This window comes from Microcaecilia unicolor, chromosome 6 (genome assembly GCF_901765095.1).
Source record: "Microcaecilia unicolor chromosome 6, aMicUni1.1, whole genome shotgun sequence".
Taxonomy (NCBI): Eukaryota; Metazoa; Chordata; class Amphibia; order Gymnophiona; family Siphonopidae; genus Microcaecilia; species Microcaecilia unicolor.
The window spans coordinates 343497504-343523238 of record NC_044036.1 but is presented as its reverse complement, the minus strand read 5'-3'; the positions used below and the strand labels follow the sequence as shown (position 1 = coordinate 343523238).

At 46.7% G+C, this 25735-nt stretch overlaps 2 protein-coding genes across 7 annotated transcripts in view; both read left to right on the top strand.

Moving 5' to 3' along the window:
* Positions 1-1378, top strand: part of USP36 (ubiquitin specific peptidase 36) — a 48683-nt gene extending 47305 nt beyond the window's left edge. For 5 of the 6 annotated variants that reach the window (XM_030208639.1, XM_030208637.1, XM_030208638.1 and 2 more), the window contains exons 20-21: positions 379-514; positions 784-1378. In XM_030208639.1, coding sequence (XP_030064499.1) covers positions 379-510 — 132 coding nt within the window. In that variant the 3' untranslated portion in view covers positions 511-514; positions 784-1378. Of the gene's footprint in view, positions 1-378; positions 515-783 lie in introns of those variants that run through there. The other variant, XM_030208640.1, reaches the window with a different exon arrangement.
* Positions 1379-8287: 6909 nt separating this feature from the next.
* Positions 8288-25735, top strand: part of CYTH1 (cytohesin 1) — a 75142-nt gene continuing 57694 nt past the window's right edge. Inside the window, exon 1 of the mRNA XM_030208631.1 lies at positions 8288-8357. Within this exon, the coding sequence (XP_030064491.1) occupies positions 8330-8357 (28 nt within the window). The 5' untranslated portion in view covers positions 8288-8329. The remainder of the gene's footprint in view (positions 8358-25735) is intronic.

Here is a 25735-nt window from a genome sequence, read left to right as displayed (position 1 = left end):
AATATATTTTCTCACATTTGTTTTAAATGTGCTACTATGTAATTTCATGGAGTGTCCCCTTAGTCTTTGTACTTTTTGAAAGAGTAAAAATCCACCTGTTCCTGGTCTGCTCCACTCAGTATGTTATAGACCTTTCGTCATAACCCCCCCTCATCCGTCTCTCCTCCAAGCTGAAGAGCCCTAACCTCTTTATCCTTTCCTCATACGAGAGTTGTTCATCCCCCTCTATCATGTGCGACCTAATATTTGAGACCCAAGTTAGAGGCACTCTCTGTCTCTCCAATATAAGACATGTCTCAGTAAAGCCCCCCCCTATAATAAAGAGTCATTAAATCTGAGGGTGTGTTTTTTTTTTTTTAATTGCTGCCTTTCCTACAGGTCAAGAAAATAAAGAAATTCAAAAGAGAAAAAAGGAGAAACTTTAATGCTTTTCAGAAACTGCAAAACAGACGCAACTTCTGGTCTCTGACTCACCCAGGAAAGTTTAGCAACATCGGTTACAGGTTCTGAAATGGTGAGTGTGAAGTTAGCACAATTACGTCAGAAGAGGATGCTGGACTCAGAGGCTGAATGTGAATCCTGCCGCTCGTTTCCTGGGCTCAGCCTTTTCACTTCCTTAGAACTCAGCCAGTTAAGTTTTCCATAATGGATGTGTATGAGATTTGCATGCATTATAGATATCCCCTGACACTAGGAACTCCTGGAGAACAGCCCTTGTAGATCCTTTGGCTTTTCTGGTAGAAGAAACGGAGACTAATCGCATTTGCATTTCCTCCATTTCAGGTTTGGCTGAGCCCGCAGGGATCGTTTCCCTCTGCTGCAGGAAACTCTGAAGGTGACATGTTGGCAGACAGTGGATTTGTGCAGCTGGGAAGAGGGTTCCCTGGTGTTTTTGCTATCCAGTGATGTAGCAGGAGATGGCAGACGAATCGGTGCCTTGGCAGTGCTAGCCCACTCCTGCCCACTGGCGACATCTCAGTACTGTACATGGTGTGAGTGCGGATACAGATGCGCTGACCAGTGGCCTTAGGGCTCATCCCCTTAGCCCTGTGCCGGAGTGAGCTGTGTGAACATGTTTAGTAGCAGAGAAAGCTGTGATTGACATGATCTGCCACACCCAGTGGCAGTTACCTCCCTGACGTGCAACATCCAACACACTTTTGTACAATTTGTAGCTCATGTCTCATCTGTTCTCTCACTATTCAGCAAGGATGAAAGGGAGCAGGGCGGATTTGATCCTTTGTTTCCAGCCTGAAGAGCGGCTTCCCTCCTCCTCATGCCTTTGCTCTAATGCTGGGAAGAGTGTGTCAGCAGGGATTAGGGTGTGCAATTTTATATGAAGTTCACCCCCCCTCCCCCTCCTCCAAGTGTTTAAAAACAGCACCATTTCCATGAGTAAGTGCAAAGAGCTTCTGGAAAGAGATGCTTTGGATCAAGTCTTCACTGTACCAGCCTCCATGTGGTGCTTGTGTACTTGATGGAACTGCCTCTTCAGATCAGCCCTAGGCCAGAGGTATTTGCACCTCCTACTAGGGCACAGAAGTGCTTCTTCCCATCTGTAGCTCTGTACCACCCTCAGCCCTGTCTCAGAAGCTAATTCTGTCTAAATTAAGCCAGGAGTGACGTCCCCCTCCTCCAAACCAGTGCATGAATACTGTTCTGGAGAAGGGTTGAGGTTAAAATGGTAATATGTACTCATTTCATAACAATATGTACTATAAACAGATCTTTGATAGCAGCTATTAAAGAGCTGAATTGTTTTCATTTACAAGAGCGACCTCCTGTCCCCAGCCCTATTGGCATGCCAGCAAGAAAGGTCCTGATGCTAGGGAGGGGGCTCGCTCGATCTAAACTACTAGAGATCTGCCCATTTTATTAGGGGCAAGCTCCAGTTGACAGTTTAATCTATAACTGTATGTATAGAGGGAGACCTGTAAAACTTTGTATATAGTACCTTGTGGTCTGGGAATACCTGGAGCATGGTGCAGTAAAGGACATCCGTTTGCAATGTCTTTGTGTGAATACTTTATTTCATTCTTTCTGACATATCTTTGATTGGAATTTACTATGCCTTAGTCCATGGAAGGATGCCGTGCAAGGCCTTCACTGCCAAGCAAGCCAACTTTTCTTTTCTTCCATTAATGTTACGAGAACTTGATACTAGAGCTGTACCGAATAGCATATTTTACTATTCAAATACAAATACAAATAATGGGCATTGAGCTTTCACATAAATAATAAAAGAAGCAATGTGAAATCGGAGATTGTGTTTATTTCAGCAGAGTTTAGCCCAGTAGAGCCCTGGATTATTTGTATTCTAATTTAAATCACTATTTGGCAAAATTGAATACGAATATTTGGTACAGCCCTACTTGATACACCATCCTTCAGTGTAAATAGTGATGCCATATCAGTCAACGCTTCAGCTGAACAAAAAAAAAAAGGTGAGAGAGAGAATCCTGAGTCAGACTGCTTTTTGTAATCACAGCTGTGTTGCTTATCTGCTTTATTACTCCTGCAATGGCAGTACCTGGTCCTGGTATCAAGAACCTCTTGTCCAGATTCTACAAACAGTAAAAAATTATAGTAAAACTAACCTAAATCATTTTCGTTTGTACTCTGCTAAGACAGCAGATGTACAGATTAGCAGGACCCAAAGTGGTCCAAAACAAGTAAAGTCAGAAACAGCACAGTTTATACTTAATTGTTCAACCACCCATAGGAATCACCTTTGGGTTTAAAAAGCAAAACCACATGCATGTAAGGACCGGATAAACCAATTAAAGCAAATGCCCTTAATGTGTAATACTTGGTAACAATAATGAAACAGTGATAGAATATTCACAGAGCAAGCAGCCTGGGGCAACAGATTTATTTTCCACTGAACATAATTAACTTGGTGACTAATACTGTGCTGAATTGGATGATGCTGGCACATTTAGAGTGACGTTGGATAGAACTTCGGCATGAAGGAAACCCTTCCCTCATTATTTGATACCTCTCTGTGAAATAGTAGTAATAAAAATGGCAAGTGCCAAGCTGAATTTGAAAGTATGTTCATGGAGGTTTACAAGCAGCTGTATGCATCAGAAATACAATGTACTGACTCCAACCTTGATGCCTTGTTGGCCTCAGTTTCTCTGCCCACCGTGATGACTTGGAGGAGTGAGTGAGTGCAAAGTGATGCATGTGGGAAAGAGGAACCCAAACTATAGCTACATTATGCAAAGTTCCACATTAGGAGTCACCAACCAGGAAAGGGATCTTGGTGCCATTCTTGATACGTTGAAACCATTTGCTCAGTTTGCAATGGTGGCTAAGAAAGCAAATAGAATGTTAAGTATTATTAGGAAAGGAATGGGAAAAAAATGAGGACGTTATAATGCCTTTGTATCGTTCCATGGTGTGACCACACCTCGAATATGGTGTGCAATTCTGGTTACTGTATCTGTAAAAAAATATATAGTGGAATTAGAAAAGGTACAGAGAAAGGCGATGAAAACGATAAAGGGGATGGCATGACTTCTCTATAAGGAAAGGCTAAATCAGCTAGGACTCTTCAATTTGGAGAAAAGATGTGAATCGCTTGTTTACTCTTTCCAAAAATACTAGTTCTAGGGGGCATGCAATGAAGCTACAAAGTAGTAAGTTTAAAACAACTCAGAGAAAATACTTCTTCACTCAACGTGTAATTAAATTCTGAAATTCATTACCAGAGACTGTGGTAAAAGCAGTTTGGGGGGGTTTTAAAAAAGGATTAGATAACTTCCTAAAAATTATTACTAAGATGCACTTGGGGAAAGTCCACTGCTTATTTCTAGGATAAGCAGCATAAAATAAATTGTACTGTTTTGGGATCTTGCCAGGTACTTGTAACCTGAATTGGCCACTGTACGATCATTAGTCATGTTCCTGAGTGAAGAGGTTTACGTGGGGGTCGTTGGGATAGGCCTTTTTGAAGAGGTTGGTTTTTAGTGATTTACTACTACTACTACTTACCATTTCTAGAGCGCTACTAGGGTTACGCAGCGCTGTACAGTTTAACAAAGAAGGACAGTCCCTGCTCAAAGGAACTTACAATCTAAAGGACGAAATGATTTCCTGAAGTTCAGGTGGTCATGGATTGTTTTCACTGCTTTTGGGAGGCCATTTCATAGTTGTGCGCTTATGTAGGAGAAGCTGGATGCAACGCCCTCATCCTCCCCATCGCTTCAGCCCGCAATCTCGGAGTCATCTTCGACTCCTCCCTCTCCTTCTCTGCCCATATCCAGCAGACAGTTAAGACCTGTCGCTTCTTCCTCTATAATATTAGCAAAATTTGCCCATTCCTCTCTGAACAGACCACTCAAACCCTCGTCCACTCGCTCGTCACCTCTCGTCTTGACTATTGCAACCTTCTTCTCACTGGCCTCCCGCTTAACCATCTATCCCCCCTTCAATCTGTCCAAAATTCTGCCGCATGTCTTATCTACCGCGTGAACCGATACTCTCATATCACCCCTCTCCTCAAGTCACTTCACTGGCTCCCGATCCGCTACCATATACAGTTCAAGCTTCTCCTTTTAACCTTCAAATGCACTCAATCTGCAGCCCCCCATTACCTCTCTACCCTCCTCTCCCCGTATGTTCCCACCCGTAACCTCCGCTCTCAGGACAAATCACTCCTATCTGTACCCTTCACCACCGCTAACTCCAGACTCCGCCCATTCTGCCTCACATCACCATATGCCTGGAACAGCCTTCCCGAGCCCATACGTCGTGCGCCCCTCCCTGCCCATCTTCAAGTCCTTACTCAAAACCCATCTCTTCTCCCTTGCTTTTGGCGCATAACCACCTTCCCCACTCTTGATACCTACACTGACTACATAGTTTGTAACCTTTAGATTGTAAGCTCTTTTGAGCAGGAACGGTCCTTCCCCGTGTTAAACTTGTACAGCGCTGCATAACCTTGGCAGCGCTATAGAAATGCTAAGTAGTAGTAGTAGTAATGAATTGTTTTGTATTTCACTCCTTTGCAATTTGGGTAGTGTAGGTTTAGGTATGATCTTGACGATCCGGCTGTTTCTTATTAGGTCTACCATGTATTCTGGGACTGTGCCATATGTAATTTTATGGACTAAAGTGCAGATTTTGAAGATGATCCGTTCTTTGATTGGGACCCAGTGCAGCTTTTCTCGAAGGGGTTTTGCACTTTCGATTTGTGTTTTGCTGAATATCAATCTGGCTGCTGTATTTTGGGCGGGCTGGGGTTTTTTATTTGTGAGTTGTTCTTTGCATCCCGGGTAGATTCCGTTGCAACAGTCTGCATGACTTAGGACCATTGATTGTATTAGGTTTCTCTTGGGAAGAAAGGTTTTAGTCGTTTGAGCTTCCATATTGAATAGAACATTTTCTTTAGTCTAGAGTTTACCTGGCTCTGGAGATTAATGGTGGGGTCCAGTGTGAAGCTGAGGTAGGGAGGGTGTGTCCTGGAGTATTTATGGTTGTGTTAGTACTTGTGTTGGGAGGAGAGGATGAGGGGCAGTGTGTTTTTTCAGTGTGCAGTTTCAGAATCTTGATCATAGTTGTAGTGGCGTAGCAAGGGCGGGGCGGTGGGGGCGGTTCGCCCCGGGTGTCATCGGGTGGGGGGGTGCTCCGCTCCCGCTGCTCCGCCTTTAACATTTTTTTTTTCGAAGCGCCGGAGAGTGGCGTCTGCCCTGCTAGTAAAGAAGATCTCGCTGACGCCGTCGCCCTTCCCACACTGAGGCCCGCCCTCGCGATAAAAGGAAGTTGCCTCAGAGGGGGGCGGGACTCAATGTGGGAAGGGCGACGATGTCGTCAGCGAGATCTTCTTTACTAGCAGGGCAGACGCGAGACGCACTGCCGGCCACTCTCCGGCGCTTCAAAAAAAAAAATGTTAAAGGCAAGACAGGGTAGGAGCAACAGGAGAACGGATCTCATGGGGGGGGGGGGACTCAGAGGGGAGAAGGGGATTGGGGAGTGGTGGGGGCGCTCAGAGGGGTGCTTAAAGGGGAGTAGGGAGGGTGGGAGAGCATCGAGGGGAGAAGGGGATTGGGGAGGGGTGGAGGACCTCAGAGGGGTGCTTAAAGGGGATTAGGGAGGGTGGGAGAGCATCAAGGAGGGCAGAAGGGGATTGGGGAGGGGTGGGGGACCTCAGGGGTGCTTAAAGGGGATTGGGAAAGGGTGGGGGAGCTCAGAGGGGTGCTTAAAGGGGGTTAGGGAGGGTGGGGGAGCTCAGAGAGGGGAGAAGGGGATTGGGGAAGGGTGGGGGAGCTCAGAGGGGTGCTTAAAGGGGATTAGGGAGGGTGGGGAGCTCAGAGAGGGGAGAAGGGGATTGGGGAGGGTGGGGGTGCTCAGAGGGGGGAGGGGAGTGCTCAGATGGGAGAAGGGGTCTGAAGCTGGAACTGGGGTCTGACATGGGGGCAGGAGGGAAAATGGGTCCATGCCTGGGGCAGGTGGGAGAATGGGTCTGGGGCTGAAAGGGGGGGGATGCAAGGCATGTGGTGGATGAAGGGGACTGGAACTGGGGGCTGAAAAGAGGGGGCAGAGAGAGAGGGGACAGATCCTGGATGGAAGGGGGGGCACGTGAGGGAGGGCAGACCCTGGACGGATGGGAGAGGGAGGGCAGACGGATTGAAGGGTGGAGGAGTGGCCTAGTGGTTAGGGTGGTGGACTTTGGTCCTGAGGAACTGAGTTCAATTCCCGGCACAGGCAGCTCCTTGTGACTCTGGGCAAGTCACTTAACCCTCCATTGCCCCATGTAAGCCGCATTGAGCCTGCCATGAGTGGGAAAGCGCGGGGTACAAAAATGTAACAAAAATAAAAAAGGGCAGAGAGAAAGGGCAGATGGTGGGTGGAAGGGGAGAGAGAAAGAGGGCAGACTGGGGCAAATAGTGGATGGAAGGGGCAGAGATAGAGGGCAGATGTTGATGGAAGGAGGAGAGAGAGATGGCAGACTGGGGCAGATGGTGCATGGAAGGGGCAGACAGTGGATGGAAGGGGCAGAGAGAGAGGGCAGACGCTGGATGGCAGAGAGAGAGCGAAGACAGATGCTGGATAGAAAGAAGACAGTGAAAAGATGAGGAAAGCAGAAACCAGAGACAAAACTGTAAATATATATTTTTATTTTTTTGCTTTAGGATAAAGTAGTATTGTAGCTGTGTTAATAAATGTTTATAATAGAACATGTAAATAAGGTAATCTTTTTATTGGACTAATTTTAATACATTTTACTTTCGGAGAACAAAACCCCCTTCCTCAGGTCAGGATAAGACACTGTAATGGTACTATACTGAATTGACCTGAGGAAGGAGGTTTTGGCCTCTGAAAGCTAAATGAATTAGTCCAATAAAATGATATTTGTTTTATTTCTATTTGTTAATTTGTAAAGTGGTGATTGGTACTTGTTAGTTTTTTTCAAATTTACATCTGCTGTCTTTATGTTTTGCACAGTACTAGGGGACATTTTCTGTTTCTGTGGTGTTGCATTGTATGCAGAGTCTGGCATCTTGGGGGTTCAGTTTAATTTTTGTCTAAATAGAAAGTTTATGATTACTTATTCTATAGTGGATTAGGGTGTATCTATTTGTGAAAAAAGACATGGCTTGCGGTTGGCATTGACTGTGCAGGATCGACGATCTGTACTAATCTGTCTGTTTTCGTTTTACAATAGGTGAATTGATGCTCTAGTGCTCACTGTACTGTTTAAGATGCTTTCCTTTTGCTTGTGTGACTCGTAGAAATTACTGCTTATAGGTCCTGAGTGTTTTGTATTCTCGGTATGCCTAGTACTGGATTTCGGGGGGGGGGGGGGGGGGGGGGGGTGTTAAAAAATGACCGGCCCCGGTTGCATGCACTACCTTACTGGATGCAAATCTCTCGTGAATGTTCACGGTGGATATCCAGACTAGCAGGGGGTGCGCCTAGGCATGTAGTCTCTATGCCTCATCCTTGGCACATGGTGTTGGATTTAGGGATCCTTAGAGCTTCAGTGGCAGGAGTAGTGTGGCAGGCAACAAGCCCATACCTTTAGGCGAAGTGCCTGCTGCTTCTTGGAGCGGGGACTCCGTCTCTCTCGCAAGGGGCCCCCCTGGCCCCTGCCTCACGCGCGCACACGCCAAATCCGCTGCTCCTTCCAGCTCGGCCGGGCCCGGGAAGCTGTCTGTGCCACGTGCGCACTGGCATTGGCAAGCACGTGGCAGCGCCCGGACAGTCCGCCCCGCCCCTGTCGCAGCCTCGTCCAATCCCTGGCTGTGACGTTCGGGGGCGTGTCGTGTCGGCGCTGAGCGGGGCGGAAGTCGGCTTCCTCCTGGACTGTCTTGTCGGCATCATGGAGGACGAGGGGGATGTTGAGTACGGTGAGTGCGGCACTGATGAGTGACGGGTAAAGGGTAGTGAGGGCTGTCCGTTGCCAGCTGCCTCGTCTCCTGGGGGGGTCATTGAAGGTCGAATACCCGCCGGTGCTGCCTGTCTGTTTCGGAGCCGGGGAAGTTTGTCCCCGGGCTCTGAAGTTTTCGTTTTGTTTCGTTTCGTTTCGTTTGAGCCACCTGCTGCTGTCAATGAATAACGAGTGATGGAGAGAGCGGGGACGGGGTGTGACATGCACTTGGCTCTGCTTCCTGCAGCGCTGCTGTACCGGAAACTTACTATGCTTGTTATTAAATGTCACCTTTTTAGAGGCAGGATGCTGAAAAGAAACCTAACTGTATAGTAAATAATAATAATAAAGGACGTGAATACGTAGGAAAAGTTGTGGTTTTTATGAGCTGGAGCAAAATGAAAAAAAGAAAGAAAAGGGGGTGGGGGGGCACGAGATGGTGGCAAATGAAAGACCCGGTCTCGAGGAATATGAGATTTACTTCTCATGGACTCAGAGGCTCCAGTGGTAAATGATCTAATGATATAAAAAAAAAAAAAAACCTGTCTCGCTCACGTTTTGAGATTGACTAAGAGCAAAGCTAAGTACAGAGAGATCAGGGCACCAGGGACAGAGAGGTGTAACCTGAATGGAGCAACAGGTATAACTATTCTAAGGCATAGACTGACAAGTTTACAATCCTAAATAACCAGATTATGGGGCAGCCTAGGTTTTACATAGAAAGATGATATGAATGGGCAGACTGGATAGGCCATTATGATCTTCTGTGCATTGTCTCATGCTGTCTCCTGAAATCAGATAATCTTTTTGCATTAAAAAAAAGTATTTCTGTAGGTTATTCCAGAATCTGCCCCCTGTTTAATTTCATCCTTTGCCCCCCCTCATTCCAGAGTTTCCTTTCAGTTCAGAGATTCACCTCCAGTGCATTTAAATAAATATATCTGTGAACCGTGATTTGCTGTTACTATGTGTGATGGGTAGGGGGTTAGACAAGGGTCATAGGTCTAGATAATAATTCTTGTGCCCCCTGGGGGCCCCCTCTTTCCCACTGCTTGTGCCATTACTGAGTAGAATTATGTAAGTGTGGTAATTTCTCGCCAAGGCACTGTAAAGATAGGTTTGTGTGGTTATTTGCAGTTAGATCACAGCAGAAATATGTTTCTTAGGAAGAAGCAATGTTACTGTAACGTGCCTGTTTTGATACAGAATATGAGAAAATAAGCATGTTTCACTTCTCTGTTCTGTGGAATAAATGATCTGCAGTGTGGTACCCTTAAACAGTCTGTTTTTAAAGCTATTTATAATGAAATATGCATCAGAGATTTGAATGTCGTGGAGACAACGTAAGTACCTACATTTAATAAATAGAAACTGCTTTGGCTGTACCACAGTACGGCAGTGTATCAAATCTTTGACTCTTACTCTATATCAAATCAGGCATATTTATTGTGGATATCCTGAAAAGCAGGCTGTCTGGGGAGTACTCTGGGAATAGCATGAGAAGCAGTGCCATGCACTAGTAGTATTAATGCTGAGTAAAAATCAGAAATGGAATCTGGAAAGCAGCTCCTCTGCTGCAGGGAAGTTGAAAGGTGAAGCCATGGGACTTTTTCATCAGATGCGGCTGTGTTGGAGGGTTTCTGGTAGCACTCTAGAGTACTAAACTCAGCCCTTAAGGTGCATGACAGACTGCAGACCACTGGGTGAGGATAGGTACAGGAACCAAGTTGTTCACTGAGGCAGAGGAAGTGGTGTGGCTCTAGGCCAGCAATGCGGTAGTACTTATAGCCAGGTCTGGAGGTGACCTGCAAAACTGGATTTTTGGTACGTTTTGTGGTGTAACATGGGAAGGGAGGGGAACTGGTTGGGAACTGAATGTCTCTGTTTGAGGAGAGACAACAGAGAGGATATGATAGAGGTTTCTATAATGATGAACAGCCTAATAGTGCAGTGGGCTGAGAACCCGGTGAAATGGGTTCATTTCCCGCATTGACTGGGTAAGTCAATTAACCCTCCATTGCCCCAGGTACAAAGAAAACTTAAGAGTATGAGCTCTCCAGGGACACAGAAAAGTACCTGTATATGGTGTGGACGTCTACTAGCGTTGTAGAAATGAGTAGGAAAAGTAGTAGTAACAGTGGGCCGAGGAACTGGGTTCAGTTCCTGCTTTGGCTCTTTGTCACCCTGGATAAGTCACTTAAAACTTAGATTGTGAGCCCACTAGGGACAGAAAAAGTGCCTGCATATAATAATGTAAGGTTCTTTTGTTGTAGAACAGATCCATGAGCCTCGATACTTTAACAAGTTAGTAAGGAATGGAGTAGCCTAGTGGTTAGTGCAGTGGACTTTGATCCTGGGGAACTGAGTTCGATTCCCACTGCAGCTCCTTGTGAATCTGGGCAAGTCACTTAACCCTCCATTGCCCCTGGTACAAAATAAGGACCTGAATATATGTAAACCACTTTGAATGTAGTTGCAAAAACATCAGAAAGGCGGTATATCAAGTCCCATTTCCCTTTCCAAGGTGGTTTCTTGGTGTGCCCCCTAGTTCAGCTACTAAATGGTAGCGTTGAGAGTTGATGTGCAATTAAGGTGTGGAATTTGTTGTTTGAGGATGTGGTCAGGGCTGGCAAAGGCAATCGTACAAGTAACAGTGGGTCATTTTCTGTCCCTGCAGGCTTAAATCTGAGTTTGGACCTGAAGCAGTGGGAGGGATCACAGGGAGCTGTAGTGGGATTTGAACCCAGGCTCCCCTGGGTCTCAGCCCACTGCTCTAACCGTTAGGTTACTCCTGAAGACCAGGCCCATTAACAGTCCTGAGGATGATGTGAGATTGCTGGGAGTATACAAAGTATACATATTGAGCTCTTTAAGTCTGTCCCCATACGCTTCTTGACGAAGACCACGGACCATTTTAGTAGCCACCCTCTGGACATAGTCCATCCTGTTTACATCTTTTTGAAGGTGTGGTCTCCAGAATTGTACACAATATTCTAAATGGGGTCTCACCAGACTCTTAAAGGCAGACGTGATAAGAAGATAAACAGTCTTTATTTAAAATCCAAAGACTCTGAGATTTACACATCTGTGTCCCTGACATGCCCGTGTTTCGCCTTGAAACGGCTGTATCAGGAGCTAAATTAGCGCTCCTCCTTCTGGGTGTACTGCTTATCTTCTTATTACGTCTGCCTTTTGCTTTTATTCTCTACGTTGGATTTGGTGGAACGTTTGCCTTGTTTTCTCACTGGAGTCTTATACTGGGGCATCATCACCTCCTTTTTCCTACTGGCCAGTCCTCTCGTTATGTACCCAAGCATCCTTCTAGCTTTCTCTGTTGCCTTTTCTACCTGTTCGGCCACCTTAAGATCATCACATACGGTCACATCCAAGTCCCACTCCTCTTTCGTGCTTTAAAGATGTCTCTTTTGTTTGATTTATATGTCTGCCTTTTATAAAATTAATAATTGGTGTAAGTTTGATTATTTTGTGTTGGATGTAATGTCTACTGAAGAGTTTAATTGGATATTGGAAATTTAAATGTCCTGTTTGAGTTTCCTATTCTTGTCCATGTTGATCAAGAACTGCTGGATTTTTCACTCCAGATTATGACCTGGAAGGGATGCTGAGCTCACTGGACCTTCACTTCTGATGCAGGATATCGTTCTCTTGCAGTACAGCTCTTAACCTGACACCGTGCTTCTCCTTTTTTTTTTAATTGTGTGTGTGTGTGGGGAGGGGGGTTCATTGTTTTCACACAGCTTGGTTCTCCCCCCCCCCCCCCCCCCCCCCCCACACACACACACTTTTTGTTCTAGACCAGAGTGAGTTAGGATCCCAAATGGTGTCACAAAAGCTGTGTTTGAGGGTCAGGACCTGGGTGGGTTGTCTATAGTGCTTCGTTATTCTGCATCTCGAAGGGGTCAGGGCAACAAAAAGATTGAAATGCACTAATCTACACTTTTGTATTACCTACAGACAGGGGCGTAGCCAGACACCCAACTTTGGGTGGGCCCGAGCCCAAGATGAGTGGGCAGAAGAACTTTGCCTTGTCCCACAAGTGATTTGGTCTCCCCCTCTCTCGCCTGCATGCCATGTGGTCTCTCAAACACCCCACCCCTCTGCAAATCTTTTAAATAGCAAATTTTCACCAGCAGCGAGCAGCAACTAATACACACTGCTCCAGTTGGCCCCACAGCCTTCCCACTGATGCAACTTCCTGTTTTCGCATAGGCGAGAATACATCAGAGGGAAGGCTGGTATGCAGGAGGGACAGTTGTTGGGAGTTTTCAATTGGTGGGGTTTGGGGATTCCTGCCAGCCACATCATAGGTGTGCTGCTGCTGGGTGGGCCTGGGCCCACCCTTGCCTATGCCACTGCATACAGAGAGCAGAGTATTGGAAAGCAGGTCCCTAGGGGTGGGCTGAAGAGCAGTGGCCGGAAACATGTTTTCACCGAAGGAATGGTGGATGCCTTGAATACCTGGAGAGAAAACAGAGTGGTATATACTTGGAGGATGGAAAGAAGCATCAAGCACTTCAGCTTAAAACAGGGGTGACTTTATTATTAATGTGGGGGAAGGGGCAGCAGACTGGATGGACCAGATCCCAGTATGTCCCAATTCCCAGATCTGCAGCAGTACCAGCTCCAGAGCTCTGTCCACACTGAACCCAGTGCCCTCCAGCTAATCTCCTTGGAGTTTGTCTGAGCCCCGTCTCCTACAGGTGTATGGGGGGGGGGGGGGGGGGGGGTTGGAGTTTCTTGGAATTTAGTCTCATGTTCCCAGATGTGGTGTACATTTTGGGGTCCTTTGCCTTGAGGGTGGGCAGTTTTCTCACCACCTCTTTACCCTTCTCTCAAGCTTCTTCCTTTTTCCTGATTCCTGCTCTCCCCCCCCCCCCCCCCCCAACACTTCTTGATTCCTGTTTACGCTCTGTCTTCTGATCTTGCTGCAGAGGGCGGAAGTTCCTGTTGTAGTAATACATGCCTGTGACTTCGGAGAGACAGTTTCGGTCTCACTTCCTCTTCTCTCATTTTTTTCTCATAAGTACTCCTGACTCGCGAATTGTGCAATTTTGTTTCAGGGGGGGTATTACATGTGTACAGCAGCTGTACATGCCCTTCTTAGTATTAGGATAACAAGGGATGTTGCAAGGTGGAAATAAGTTGCCTTGGCAGAGCTGTGTGTAGGCTCTCCGGTGGTAGGAACGAGGTGCCTTGGTACAGCTGCATGTGGGGGTGTCTGTGGAATGGCTGGGGGGAGACTGGGGCAGGTACTTGGAAGAACCTTGGTAGAGCTGTTTGTGGTCTCCCAGTGCTGAAATTGCAGGAGTGATATGCAATGGTGGAGTCCTAGGATGAGAATAATGAGGTGCTGTAGGGGCAGGATCAAGGTTTATTAGAGGTGTTCAGAACTCTGCCGCACGTCTTATATTCCCAGAACCGATATACTGATATCACCCCTCTCCTCAGGTCACTTCACTGGCTTCCAATCAGATACCGCATACAGTTCAAGCTTCTCCTTCTTACCTACAAATGCACTCAGTCTGCTGCCCCTCATTACCTCTCTACCCTCATTTCCCCTTACGTTCCCGCCCGAAACCTCCGTTCACAAGACAGATCCCTCCTCTCTGTACCCTTCTCCACCACTGCCAACTCCAGGTTCCGCTCATTCTGCCTCGCCTCACCCTATGCCTGGAACAACCTTCCTGAGCCCTTACGCCAAGCCCCCCTCCCTGCCCATCTTCAAGTCTCTGCTTAAAACCCACCTCTTCATTGCTACGTTCGGCACCTAACTCTTACCGTTCAGTAAATCCAGACTGCCCCAATTTGACCGTTCACTTGTCTACTAGATTGTAAGCTCTTTGAGCAGGGACTGTCCCTCTATGTAAATTGTACAGCGCTGTGTAACCCTAGTAGCGCTTTAGAAATGTTTAGTAGTAGTAGTAGTGGTCTCCCAGTGCTGAAATAGCAGGAGTGATATGCAATGGTGGAGCTGTGTGTCGGGGTCTTAGGATGAGAATAATGAGGTGCTGTAGGGGCAGGATCAAGGTTTATTAGAAGTGCGTAGGGAAGGTCTCAGGATGGGGTATGCTATCCCTTCTTATGCTGGTGTCAGTGTTTTAGCTTGAGGCTTTTACTGAAATTCCTTAAGTCAAAATGTAGGTAACTTCCTGGTCCTGAGGGATTTGGGTATCATTTTTAGAAGGTCTTTTCTGAGCTGCTTCAATCCTTTCTCCAGTTGTTGTTCAACATAAGAGGCTGATGGATTTTTGCATATCTGCCCTTCTGCCTCTCCCACCAGCCCTTTACATATGTTCTGAGCATCTGTGACCTAGTCAGTGGCTCATTTGGTTACTGGCGTGTACAGAGTGCTACCATGTATGTCCAGATTTGCATTTTTGTAAATATAAAATGTACTTTCGGCTCTGAGGCTTTTCTTTTATGGTTCCCAGCTACTTTCTCTCCCACACCCCCTTCCTGTCCTCTCTTATCTCTGCCACTGTGACTGTCAGCGCTTCATCCACCTGCTCCTGGTGACCCTCCATTGCCGCAGTTACAAGAAATACCTTTCATTGTGAGCCCACTAGGGACAGAGGAAGTACCCACATATAATGTACAGTGCTGTGTACGTCTAGTAGCGCTATTGAAATATTTATTGGGATTCAGCCAAGGCGGAGTTCAGCAGGTGCAGTTTGTTTTATAAAATGTTGATTGCAAAATCACAAAATACAAAGCAAGTAACAGTGCTTACAAGAAACTGTGGTACAAGAACAAGACTGATCACAACCCCCCCCCTCCCCCCACCATCCTTCCATCCAATCACTCGAAGAAAAACCCACAGAACACAAAGCAGGTACAGTTTAATATAAAAACACAGACTACCTCGAAGATCCAGTAGATAAACACACATCCTCTCTCTTGCAATTCTCATCTAAAATGTAAACTGTAAGCCACTTTGAACTGAAACTTGTTTTGGGGTAACAGTAGGATACAAGAATGTATAAATGAATAAATATAAAACAAGTTTGTTAACAGCATTCCAATAGTAAAAATGACCAAATATAAACATATATACAACTAATAAAAAAGGCCCATTTCTGACACAAATGAAACAGGCGCTAGCAAGGTTTTCCTCGGAGTGTGTATGTTTGAGAGAGAGAGAGTGTGTGAGAGAGAGAGAGAGAGTGAATGTGCGTGTGTGTGTGTGTGATGTGAGAGAAAGAGAGTGAGTCGGTGCGAGTGTGTCTGTGAGAGAGAGAGAGTGTGTGTGTGTGAGACGCGGTGTGAGAGAGAGTGTGTTTCACACAGATACAGTGTGTGCGAGAGAGAGAGTGTATGAGACCAAGAGAATGTGTGAGTTACTGTGTGACACAGAGAGAGTGAGTGTGAGACATAGAGAGTGTGAGAGACAGTGTGTGAGAGTGAGAGAGAGAAAGACATTGACTGTGAGATAGCGAGAGAGTGTGTGTGTGACATACCTCCTGCCCCCCCTCTCTCTCTTTGGTTTCTGAGCGTTACTGTACAGGACGCTGAGCTCTGGCTGTGCTTCAAGGAACTGACCAATCCTATTTAATAGAATGCACCTCCAACATTCTGAAGCCGAGAAACCTCGTGTGGTTGGTCACTTCTGCATGTGACGAACCCGGAAGTGCGTGATGTCAATTCAGGAGATGGATACAGAGAGCAGGAATGCCTCAGCCATGCAGTCAGCTTCAGAATGTTGGAGGTGCCTTTTATTATATAGGAAAGGAACTGACCAATCCTATTTAATAGAATGCACCTCCAACATTCTGAAGCCGAGAAACCTCGTGTGGTTGGTCACTTCTGCTTGTGACGAACCCGGAAGTGCGTGATGTCAATTCAGGAGATGGATACAGAGAGCAGGAATGCCTCAGCCATGCAGTCGGCTTCAGAATGTTGGAGGTGCCTTTTATTATATAGGAAAGGAACTGACCAATCCTATTTAATGGAATGTACCTCCAACATTCTGAAGCCGAGAAACCTCGTGTGGTTGGTCACTTCTGCTTGTGACGAACCCGGAAGTACGTGATGTCAATTCAGGAGATGGATACAGAGAGCAGGAATGCCTCAGCCATGCAGTCAGCTTCAGAATGTTGGAGGTGCATTCTATTAAATAGGATTGGTCAGTTCCTTTCCTATATAATAAAAGGCACCTCCAACATTCTGAAGCCGAGAAACCTCGTGTGGTTGGTCACTTCTGCTTGTGACGAACCCGGAAGTGCGTGATGTCAATTCAGGAGATGGATACAGAGAGCAGGAATGCCTCAGCCATGCAGTCAGCTTCAGAACGTTGGAGGTGCCTTTTATTATATAGGATAAAGTCCCTGTTTCAAAAGGCAGCAAATTGAAACCTAATAACAGGACAACCATGAAAAATATACACATTTAACAGCACTGAAATTCAAATAACAGATATAACACATCAGCATAATACTAATGAAGCATCTAATTAGAACATTCAAATAACATAGATATGATGTTATTTATTTATATTTTGCTCCCACCTTTTTCAGTAGTAGCTCAAGGTGAGTTACATTCAGGTACTCTGGATATTTCTCTGTCCCAGGAGGGCTCAAGATCTAAGTTTGTACCTGAGGCGATGGAGGGTTAAGTGACTTTGCCAAAGATCACAAGGAGCAGCAGTGGGATTTGAACCGGCCACCTCTGGATTGCAAGACTGGTGCTCTAACCACTAGGCCACTCCTCCACTCCAGTTGCTACTCTGAGATTCTGCATGGAATCTAGTCACTCTTTAGGATTCCAGAATCTTGCTATTCTTTGGGGTTCTACATGGAATGTTGCTACACTTTGAAATTCTGAATGGAATCTTGTTATTCTTTAGAATTCTAGAATCTTTATTTATTTATTTAGAATTTGCTCACACCTTTTTCAGTGGTAGCTCAAGGTGAGTTACATTCAGGTACTCTGGATATTTCTCTGTCCCAGGAGGGCTCACAATCTAAGTTTGTACCTGAGGCAATGGAGGGTTAAGTGACTTGCCCAAGATCACAAGGAGCAGCAGTGGGATTTCAACTGACCGCCTCTCTAACCACTAGGCCAGTCCTCCAATCTGAGGGGCCGAGTGCACAGATATAGATGGGGACAAGATATGAGGTACAGTTTGATGGTTAATTAAACTCAAGGCAAGTTCTTTGTACAGTTCAGATATAAGCAACTGGTCTAAGTTACAGTGTGTTTAGCAAGCTGGTACTGGTCCAGGTTCAGAGTAGTGTATAGATCAGTAATAATAGTAGTAGTTATCGCCTTCCCAAAGCAGTGTACAGACCATAAAATCACAAACAATCACATATGAAAACCAAGAAATGACAAACCACATTCTACTCCTACATAAGTACATAAATGTTGCTATACTGGGACAGACCGAAGATCAATCAATCCCACATCCCGTTTCCAACAGTGGCCAATCCAGGTTACAAGTACCTGACAAGATCCCAAAACAGTACCATATATTTTATGCTGCTTATCCCAGAAATACTACTACTACTATTTAACATTTCTAAAGCGCTACTAGGGTTACGCAGCGCTGTACAATTTAACATAAAGGACAGTCCCTGCTCAAAGAGCTTACAATCTAAAGAACAAGTGAACAGTCAGTCCGATAGGGGTAGTCAAATTGGGGCAGTCTGGATTTCCTGAAAGGTGAGAGTTAGGTGCCGAAGGCAGCATTGAAGAGGTGGGCTTTGAGCAAAGACTTGAAGATGGGCAGGGAGGGGGCTTGGCGTAAGGGCTCAGGAAGGTGGTTCCAGGCATAGGGTGAGGCGAGGCAGAATGAGCGGAGCCTGGAGTTGGCAGTGGTGGAGAAGGGTACTGAGAGGAGCGATTTGTCCTATGAATGGAGGTTTCGGGTGGGAACGTAAGGGGAGATGAGGGTAGTGAGGGGCAGCAGACTGAGTGCATTTGTGGGTAAGGAGAAGCTTGAACTGTATGCGGTATCTGATTGGAAGCCAGTGAAGTGACCTGAGGAGAGGGGTGATATGAGTAGATCGGTTCTGGCGGAATATAAGACGTGCAGCAGAGTTCTGGACAGATTGAAGGGGGGATAGATGGCTAAGTGGGAGACCGGTGAGGAGTAGGTTGCAGTAGTCAAGGCGAGAGGTAATGAGAGCGTGGACGAGGGTTCGGGTGGTGTGTTCAGAGAGGAAAGGGCGAATTTTGCTGATGTTGAAGAGGAAGAAGTGACAGGTCTTGGCTATATGCTGGATATGCGCGGAGAAGGAGACGGAGGAGAGGGAGGAGTCGAAGATGACTCCGAGGTTGCGGGCAGATGAGACGGGGAGGATGAGGAGAAGTGGGTTTTGGTGGAAAGACGATGAGCTCGGTCTTGGACATGTTCAGTTTCAGTTGGCAGTTGGACATCCAGGCAGTGGATTTTCCCAAGTCCATTTTAATAATAGCTTATGGAGTGGAGGAGTAGCCTAGTGGTTAGTGCAGTGGACTTTGATCCTGGGGAACTGAGTTCGATTCCCACTGCAGCTCCTTGTGACTCTGGGCAAGTCACTTAACCCTCCATTACCCCTGGTACAAAATAAGTACCTGAATATATGTAAAAACCGCTTTGAATGTAGTTGCAAAAACCTCAGAAAGGCAGTATTTCAAGTCCCATTTTTCTTTTAGGAAGCTATCCAAACCTTCTTTAAGCCCCGCTAAGCTAATGGCTTTTACCATATTCTCTGGCAAATGTCACCAAGAAGCCAGGAATTCAAAGGGATGGGATTTGCTATACCGCTTTTCTCTGGATAAAATCAAAGCGGTTTACATATTATATACAGGTACTTATTTTATTCCTGGGTAATGGAAGGTTGTGACTTCCTCAGAGTCACGAGGAGCTGTAGTGGGAATTGAACCTGGTTCTCAGGCCACTGCACTGACCAGAATGCTCTTTTCCACTCGAGGAAAGAGCCAGGTTCACGTTTCTTATTAAACACCCTATCATTTTCTTCTTGGTGCAGTTGTAGAGGGAGTTAATTCCACAACAAAGAGACCCTAACCAAAAAACAGGGGATCCTGCAATCTCCCCAGCTTCACTGCTCTGATAGTGGGAACCTGTGTGTGCCCTACATGACTGAAACATGATCCCTTTCCAGTGCGTAGAAGGCCAGCTTTTCCTTCAGATAGGTCGGGCCTTTTCACTGCTAGTTCCAGCTGAATTACAATCAGGTAGAAGTAGCTGGTTTCTTGCCCTAGATTTACTAAAATGTGCTAAATGTTTGCTACAGGTTCCAATGTATGTAGTCGGACCTCGTTACTAATAACCTGCGATTGCAGCACGGACAAGTGCACTATACTAAATCATATCGCTAAGGTTTTGTATCTGAGGTAACGGAGGATATCATGATTCGCCGAAGGCCACAGGGAGTATCATTTGACACTTAAATCCTGGCTTCTCTGGTTCACGGCCCACTTTTTCTTCCAAACCCACCCATTCTCTCTTTTCCTGGGCCCTTTCCCCAGTCATTGATCTAAGGAAAGAAGACAGGATTAGTCATGTAACTGCAGTCCTTTGCAAGTGGCAATCAAGAGGACTTCGAGGGGGTGTCTGCTCCTCTTCCCGCTCCCCTGGCACTGAGGTTTTCCGGGGGAAGCTGATCTGGAGCAAGGTCAGACTGAGATAATTGTCAGCCATACCCCTCACTACCAATTATAATGTTCTGTTACATATTGTGTTGTCATTGCAAGTAGTAACTATGCCATACTTTGTATTGTTACTTGAATATTGTTTACTGCTGTAATTGCCTATTGCTCATGTTTGGTCTATTCTTACTGTACACCGCCTTGAGTGAATTCCTTCAAAAAGGCAGTAAATAAATCCTAATAAATGAATGGTCAGCTGCATTAAATCCAGCTGGATGGTGCAGGTCGACATCTCTGTCTGCACATGGCAGAGGCAGCCTGGAAAGGCAAAGAGCAAGGTTCTGATGCAGGGAGAGAAACTGTCCCACTTAATTGACCCAGCAGTGATCAGGGCTAAGGGTGCTCAGTCGTGTTTCACTTCCTCCTCCGGTGAGGTTGTGTCCCTGCATCAGCTGCAGGCCTCCCGTTCTGATCCCTTAATCTGACCTGCTTCCTCTTTCTCTCTCGTAAGACCGGGCTATGACAGATATTAAAGAGCAGTGGTGGGGGTGGGGGGGGATTGAGTGTGGGATGTTTGTGGTGGAGGTGGTGAGGCTTTTGTTTTTTTTTTCTCTCAAGGTCACTTGTACAGCTGACTTGACAGAGGTCTGTACTTTTGCAATTGTGGTTTGAGGTTTGACAGCCTTTTGTTAACAGCAGCGAAAGTTGAGTAAGGGCAACCAGAAAAGTTTTGCCGTCTGCTGTGTTGTGTAACCGGCAAGACGTGGACTGAATGTAGCACCCCAGTCACTGACAGAGAAAGTACCTGTGTATGATATGTGAACCCACAGGCCGTATGTCAAGTATGTGAGGCCATATCTGTACCTGTATAATGTTTTAGGCTGACAAACCTCAAATAGCCTAAGTCATAAGAGTGGAATTCAGGACATCTTTGGCTCAAGTGGTAACCATTGGAGCAAGAAATCCGTCAGTCTTCCAGGGCTGGTTTTAAACAGTGAGCAGAAAAGCTCAGGTTCAGTGGTGGGGAGGAAGGGAGGGGGGGGGGGCTTTATGGGAAGTTCATACTTCACTTATGACTGGGGCCGCAGCGCTGTGACGTGTGGGATCTAGGTCTGAACACCCATTGCGTTAGGTCCAGCTCTTCCTGGCCATCCTGTGAGATGAGCAACTGGGCCCAGGGAGGATGACAGACCCACTAGCCAAAAGTGCTGGTTCTGAGGCTGTGGCTGTATCTGAAAAAAACCCAAAAGTACAGGCACAGTCGGCGTTTGCTTTGAAGGCTCAGCTTCTGCAGTGGGTAAAACATAAAGAATTATAACACTCTGGGTGTGCGAAGGTTAGGAAAAACAGCTTTGCAGTCCTCAGTGTGCCTGAGAAATAACCACCGGGGGGGGGGGGGGGGGGGGGGGGAATCCCCTTCTCCCCCGAACAATTACCACTACCACCACTTTTGTCTTACTGGGGGAGGATTTGGTTCATTCTGTCTTCCTGATTTTGTTTTTGGAAGGGCGGAGTAACCAATAGAGTTCTCAGTAATTTTTCTCTCTTTACCCCCCCCTCCACCCCTCCTGCCACAAACCACAGTTCCTCTGTGTCCCTTTCCTTCCTTCCTTTGCACCTGAATCCTGAAAGTGGCTTTTCTGCTCCTTTCCCTAGATCTCCCACCCGCAGCCCCCCCCCCCCCCCCCCACCATGGGGCTGCACTTCTGGCACTTGGGGGATGGGTTTTTGTTGAAAGGCACACGCATGTATGTCACTCTTCAGATTAAAGCCACTTAAAAATGAGGTTTCCATTGGGTGCTTTTAATGTCTTTCAGGCATTGAATCTCTTTTTAAGCACTGGGTTAGTTGGGTTTGTAACTGTTTCTGAACTGATTATTTCATGTTTTTCCCATGTTCAGTTCCTTCTCCTTGTTGTGTTTCTCTCTGTCTGTCTGTCTTCTATTCATCTGTAGGCAGGCCTTGGGGCTCTGTCTCTCTGTTGTGTCCCCAGCAGGAATTTTGCAGGACTGGGGACAAGAAAACCGTCTTTCCTGGTGTTATACTAGAAGCTGTCACGTCTCCACAGTTGCTTTGTTCAACTTTTTGTGTAGTCTGTCTCACAGTTGCTGTCCTCTCTGCCCCATCTTCTCCTCCCCACTTCCTCTCTCGATGCACACTTTCCTGCTGTCACACCCATCTCGCTTCTCAACTCCCCAACCTGTTTTGACTTCTGTCCTCGTATTGCACTTTTGCACTCTCCACATCTTTTTCTATCCATGCAGAAACTGAGAGCTACCCTGCAAATATATGGCTCCAAACTCGCCTCCTTGCCAAGTATAGGCTACACACACTCTCTACCCTCCCCCCCCCCCCCCCCCCCCCCGGTCATCTCTCACTCCTCCCCCACCCTCTTCTCTGGTCATCTCTCTCACTAGGGACAGACTGCCTACCCCTTCCTGCCATAACCTCTCACCAGGTAAAGATTGTGTGCCCCCCTCCCCCAATAGTCCATTCAGGTACAGGTGTGGGCAGCCTTTACAGCTAATCAGGATAAGACTGAGGCTGCGTCTTCCCATCTCTCTGAGCTGCTGCTTCTCATCTGCCCGTCTTCTTGTCCTCCTGCTGTTGCTATGCGACAGTGCTCAGGAACCTGGTGCTGATGCAGCCAGGATGAGCAGCAGATGGGGAAACCTTCCTAGCTTTTGGGATTCTTGGCTCTTGATAAGAGGGAATGAGAAGGATCAACGAGCAACTTCAGTAGTTTTTGCCCCATCCAAGTCAGAGCCCGTGCCATTGGGCATTAGAAGATGGCGGGGTTGGTGGGAGCTGAGGAATCCTCCCCGCCAGATTTGGGAGTTTGCTTTGGAGTAGATGGATATTGAGAACCTTCTGAAGTACCTCCACCTGTGAACACTGTATGTTCAGTTTGTGGTAGAGGTATTCACTGACCGAGGGATGCCCCCTCTAAGGCTCTAGTGCTAAGTTATCGACCACTGTCTACAGGTTGGATGGGTGGAAGTCCTACAGTATCCTCCCCCGCTCACCAAGAGCTGATGTAGAACTCGGTGGTGATGGAGGACGTTGCCAAGTAGTGCAAGATTTGTGAGGATCATGGAGTAACGCTTGTGCTATTGAACTGTGTGGGCTTACCTAGGACACAGCATGGCCATGGTCAGCGAGCTCTGCGCATCCACATTCCAGGCATTCCTAGGTCCCTCAGTTGCTGGAAATCCAGGTAGGTGACGTGGATATCGACCTCCTTTCCTCTCCTTTTGCCGTCTTCTTTCCTTCTCTTTGATTTTGTCAAGTGATTTGCATTGATGGTTCCCTTTCCATTACACGCTGTCCCTTTCTTGGGGACATCTGATGTTTCTCACTGGTAACCTCAGAGGGATAAAAGATGCTGAAATTGTAACAGTAAACATTTCTTCTTTTCCTCTGGTCACTCCCCAGTTCTTCCTGTCTTGGAGAAGGCTGGAAGGTAGCAGTGGGATGGGTGAGAGTCCCACCTTCCCATTCTCAGGAAGGTTCTGGATTTGATCATGTCGGCTGTTCTCCATTGCACTGCAATATTTGAGGTCGCCTGGAAAGCACAAGCTGGGAGCAGTGGAGATTTTGCTCCCCCCCCCCCCCCCCCCCCACTTCCAGAAAGTCATGTTTTATATCTTGGCATGGATTGCAGCTGGTTTAACTCCCACCCTTTCCGTTATGTGTTGGGTAAGAGATCATGAGACAAGGATACAGCACAGGGTTGGCTCCCTATCTCGCCTGCTGCTACTTTGACGCAGCTCACACGTGCAGGAAGTTATCTTGTGGTCTGGAAACCCTTGTCTTGTGCATGTGTGTAGGTTCTAGTCCTTACTGAGCCGGACTGATCCTTTTACCCATTTGAGTCTGAGTTGCAGAGGCTGGAGTCGAAACCTAGTGATTTCAAAATTTTCTGGAAGAACTTTTTCCATTTTTCTAATCTTTACTCTTCCGTTTGAACACTGAATTCTGCTTCCTTGCCATTTTGATCCTTAGAGAATTCTTGCGCATGCAAAAACTCTGATGTCTGTGCACATGTGACCCAAGTAGTGTTTCTAGAGGTGTGGCCTGGCCCTTTCTTCCAGTTCATTTGGCATTGAAGCTTAATTGGAGCCAGCCTTCGTTGGGGTACAGTTCCCTGAGTCTTCATTTGGAACAGTCTGTACTGAGACTAGTGCTTTCTAGCATATTTCTCATCCTGTTTCATGATAGGTCTATTATTAGGTTTCAATTTGCTGTATGTATTGTATTTATGTGTATACTTGTACATTTTACTATTGTTATGCTGTTAACAAAATTGTAAGTTTGATGTTAAACTATCTACTGTGCACTGCCTTGGGTGAATCTACTATAATAATTTGCACCTCCAACGTTCTGAAGCTGACTCTGTGGCATACCGCAGTGAAGGGTTCGTAACTCTGTAACCATCTCTCTCTGTCCCGCCCTCGCGTCAAAACGTGATGACGTCGAGGGTGGAACAGTGAGAGAGAAGGGAACGCTGCAGAGTTGCTAGGCAAAGGAACGCGGCATCACCAGCATGAGGGACGTATCGGAGGCTGTTCTGCGCATGCATCACTTCACAGGTCTCTCCCAAGCCACCCAGTGATTCTCCTCTCAACCCTGCCCCCCCCTCCAGCCACCCAGTGATTCTCCTCGCTCCCCTGATTACCTCTGTCGAAGTGGCCGCGTCATTGAAAGCCCTGCCCGTCTCCAGCCTTCCCTTTGAGTTTGTTTCCTTAGAGTTCCGCCTTCTGACGTCATTTCCTCTTTTCGCGAGGGCGGGACTGAGGGAACGAACTCGAAGGGAAGGCTAGAGATGGGCAGGGGAGCGAGGACAATCGCTGGGTGGCTGGAGGGGGAGGCAGGGGATAGAGGAGAATCGCTGGGTGGCTGGAGGGGGGGGGGGCAGGGGAGAGAGGAGAATCGCTGGGTGGCTGGAGGGGGGGCAGGGGAGAGAGGAGAATCGCTGGGTGGCTGGAGGGGGGGCAGGGGAGAGAGGAGAATTGCTGGGTGGCTGGAGGAGGGGCAGGGGAGAGAGGAGAATCACACACACACTCTCTCTCTCACAGACACACTCGCATATTCACTCTCTCTCTCACAGAGTCACTCTCACACACACTCTCTCTCAAACATACACACTCCGAGGAAAACCTTGCTAGCGCCCATTTCATTTGTGTCAGAAACAGGCCTGTTTTACTAGTCTCTTCATAAAGGTGGTTAATAATTCCAAATATGGGAATAATGAGCGAACTGATCAGATTTACAGTTGACACAAAGTTATTCAGAGTTAAACGTGTGCAGATTGTGAGAAGAAGTAGGACACCAGGAGACCTGGGCATCCAAATGGTAGAGTAAATTTACACTGATCCACGTTAAAGATGCAAGCAGTAAAGAGAAGCCAAACTATGGCTTTGTGGTGCAAAGTTCCATGATAGGAGAATCTAGGTGTCATTGTAGTCAATATGTTGCATTAAAGGCCGGAAAAGCAAACAGGATGTTAGGAATTATTAGGAAAGGAATAGAAAATAAACCCAAAATATCAAGATCGCAGCATGGTGTGAGCTCACCTTGAAAATTGTGTGCAATTCTGGTCACTGTCTCTTTAAAAAGATGTAGCAGAATTAGAAAGCTGCAAAGAAGGACTGCAAAAATGATTAAGGGTCTGGAACTCCTCTTGTACAAGGAAAAGCTTAAGAGATTAGGGCTCTTTGTGAATGTTCAAAAAGTAGAAAGACT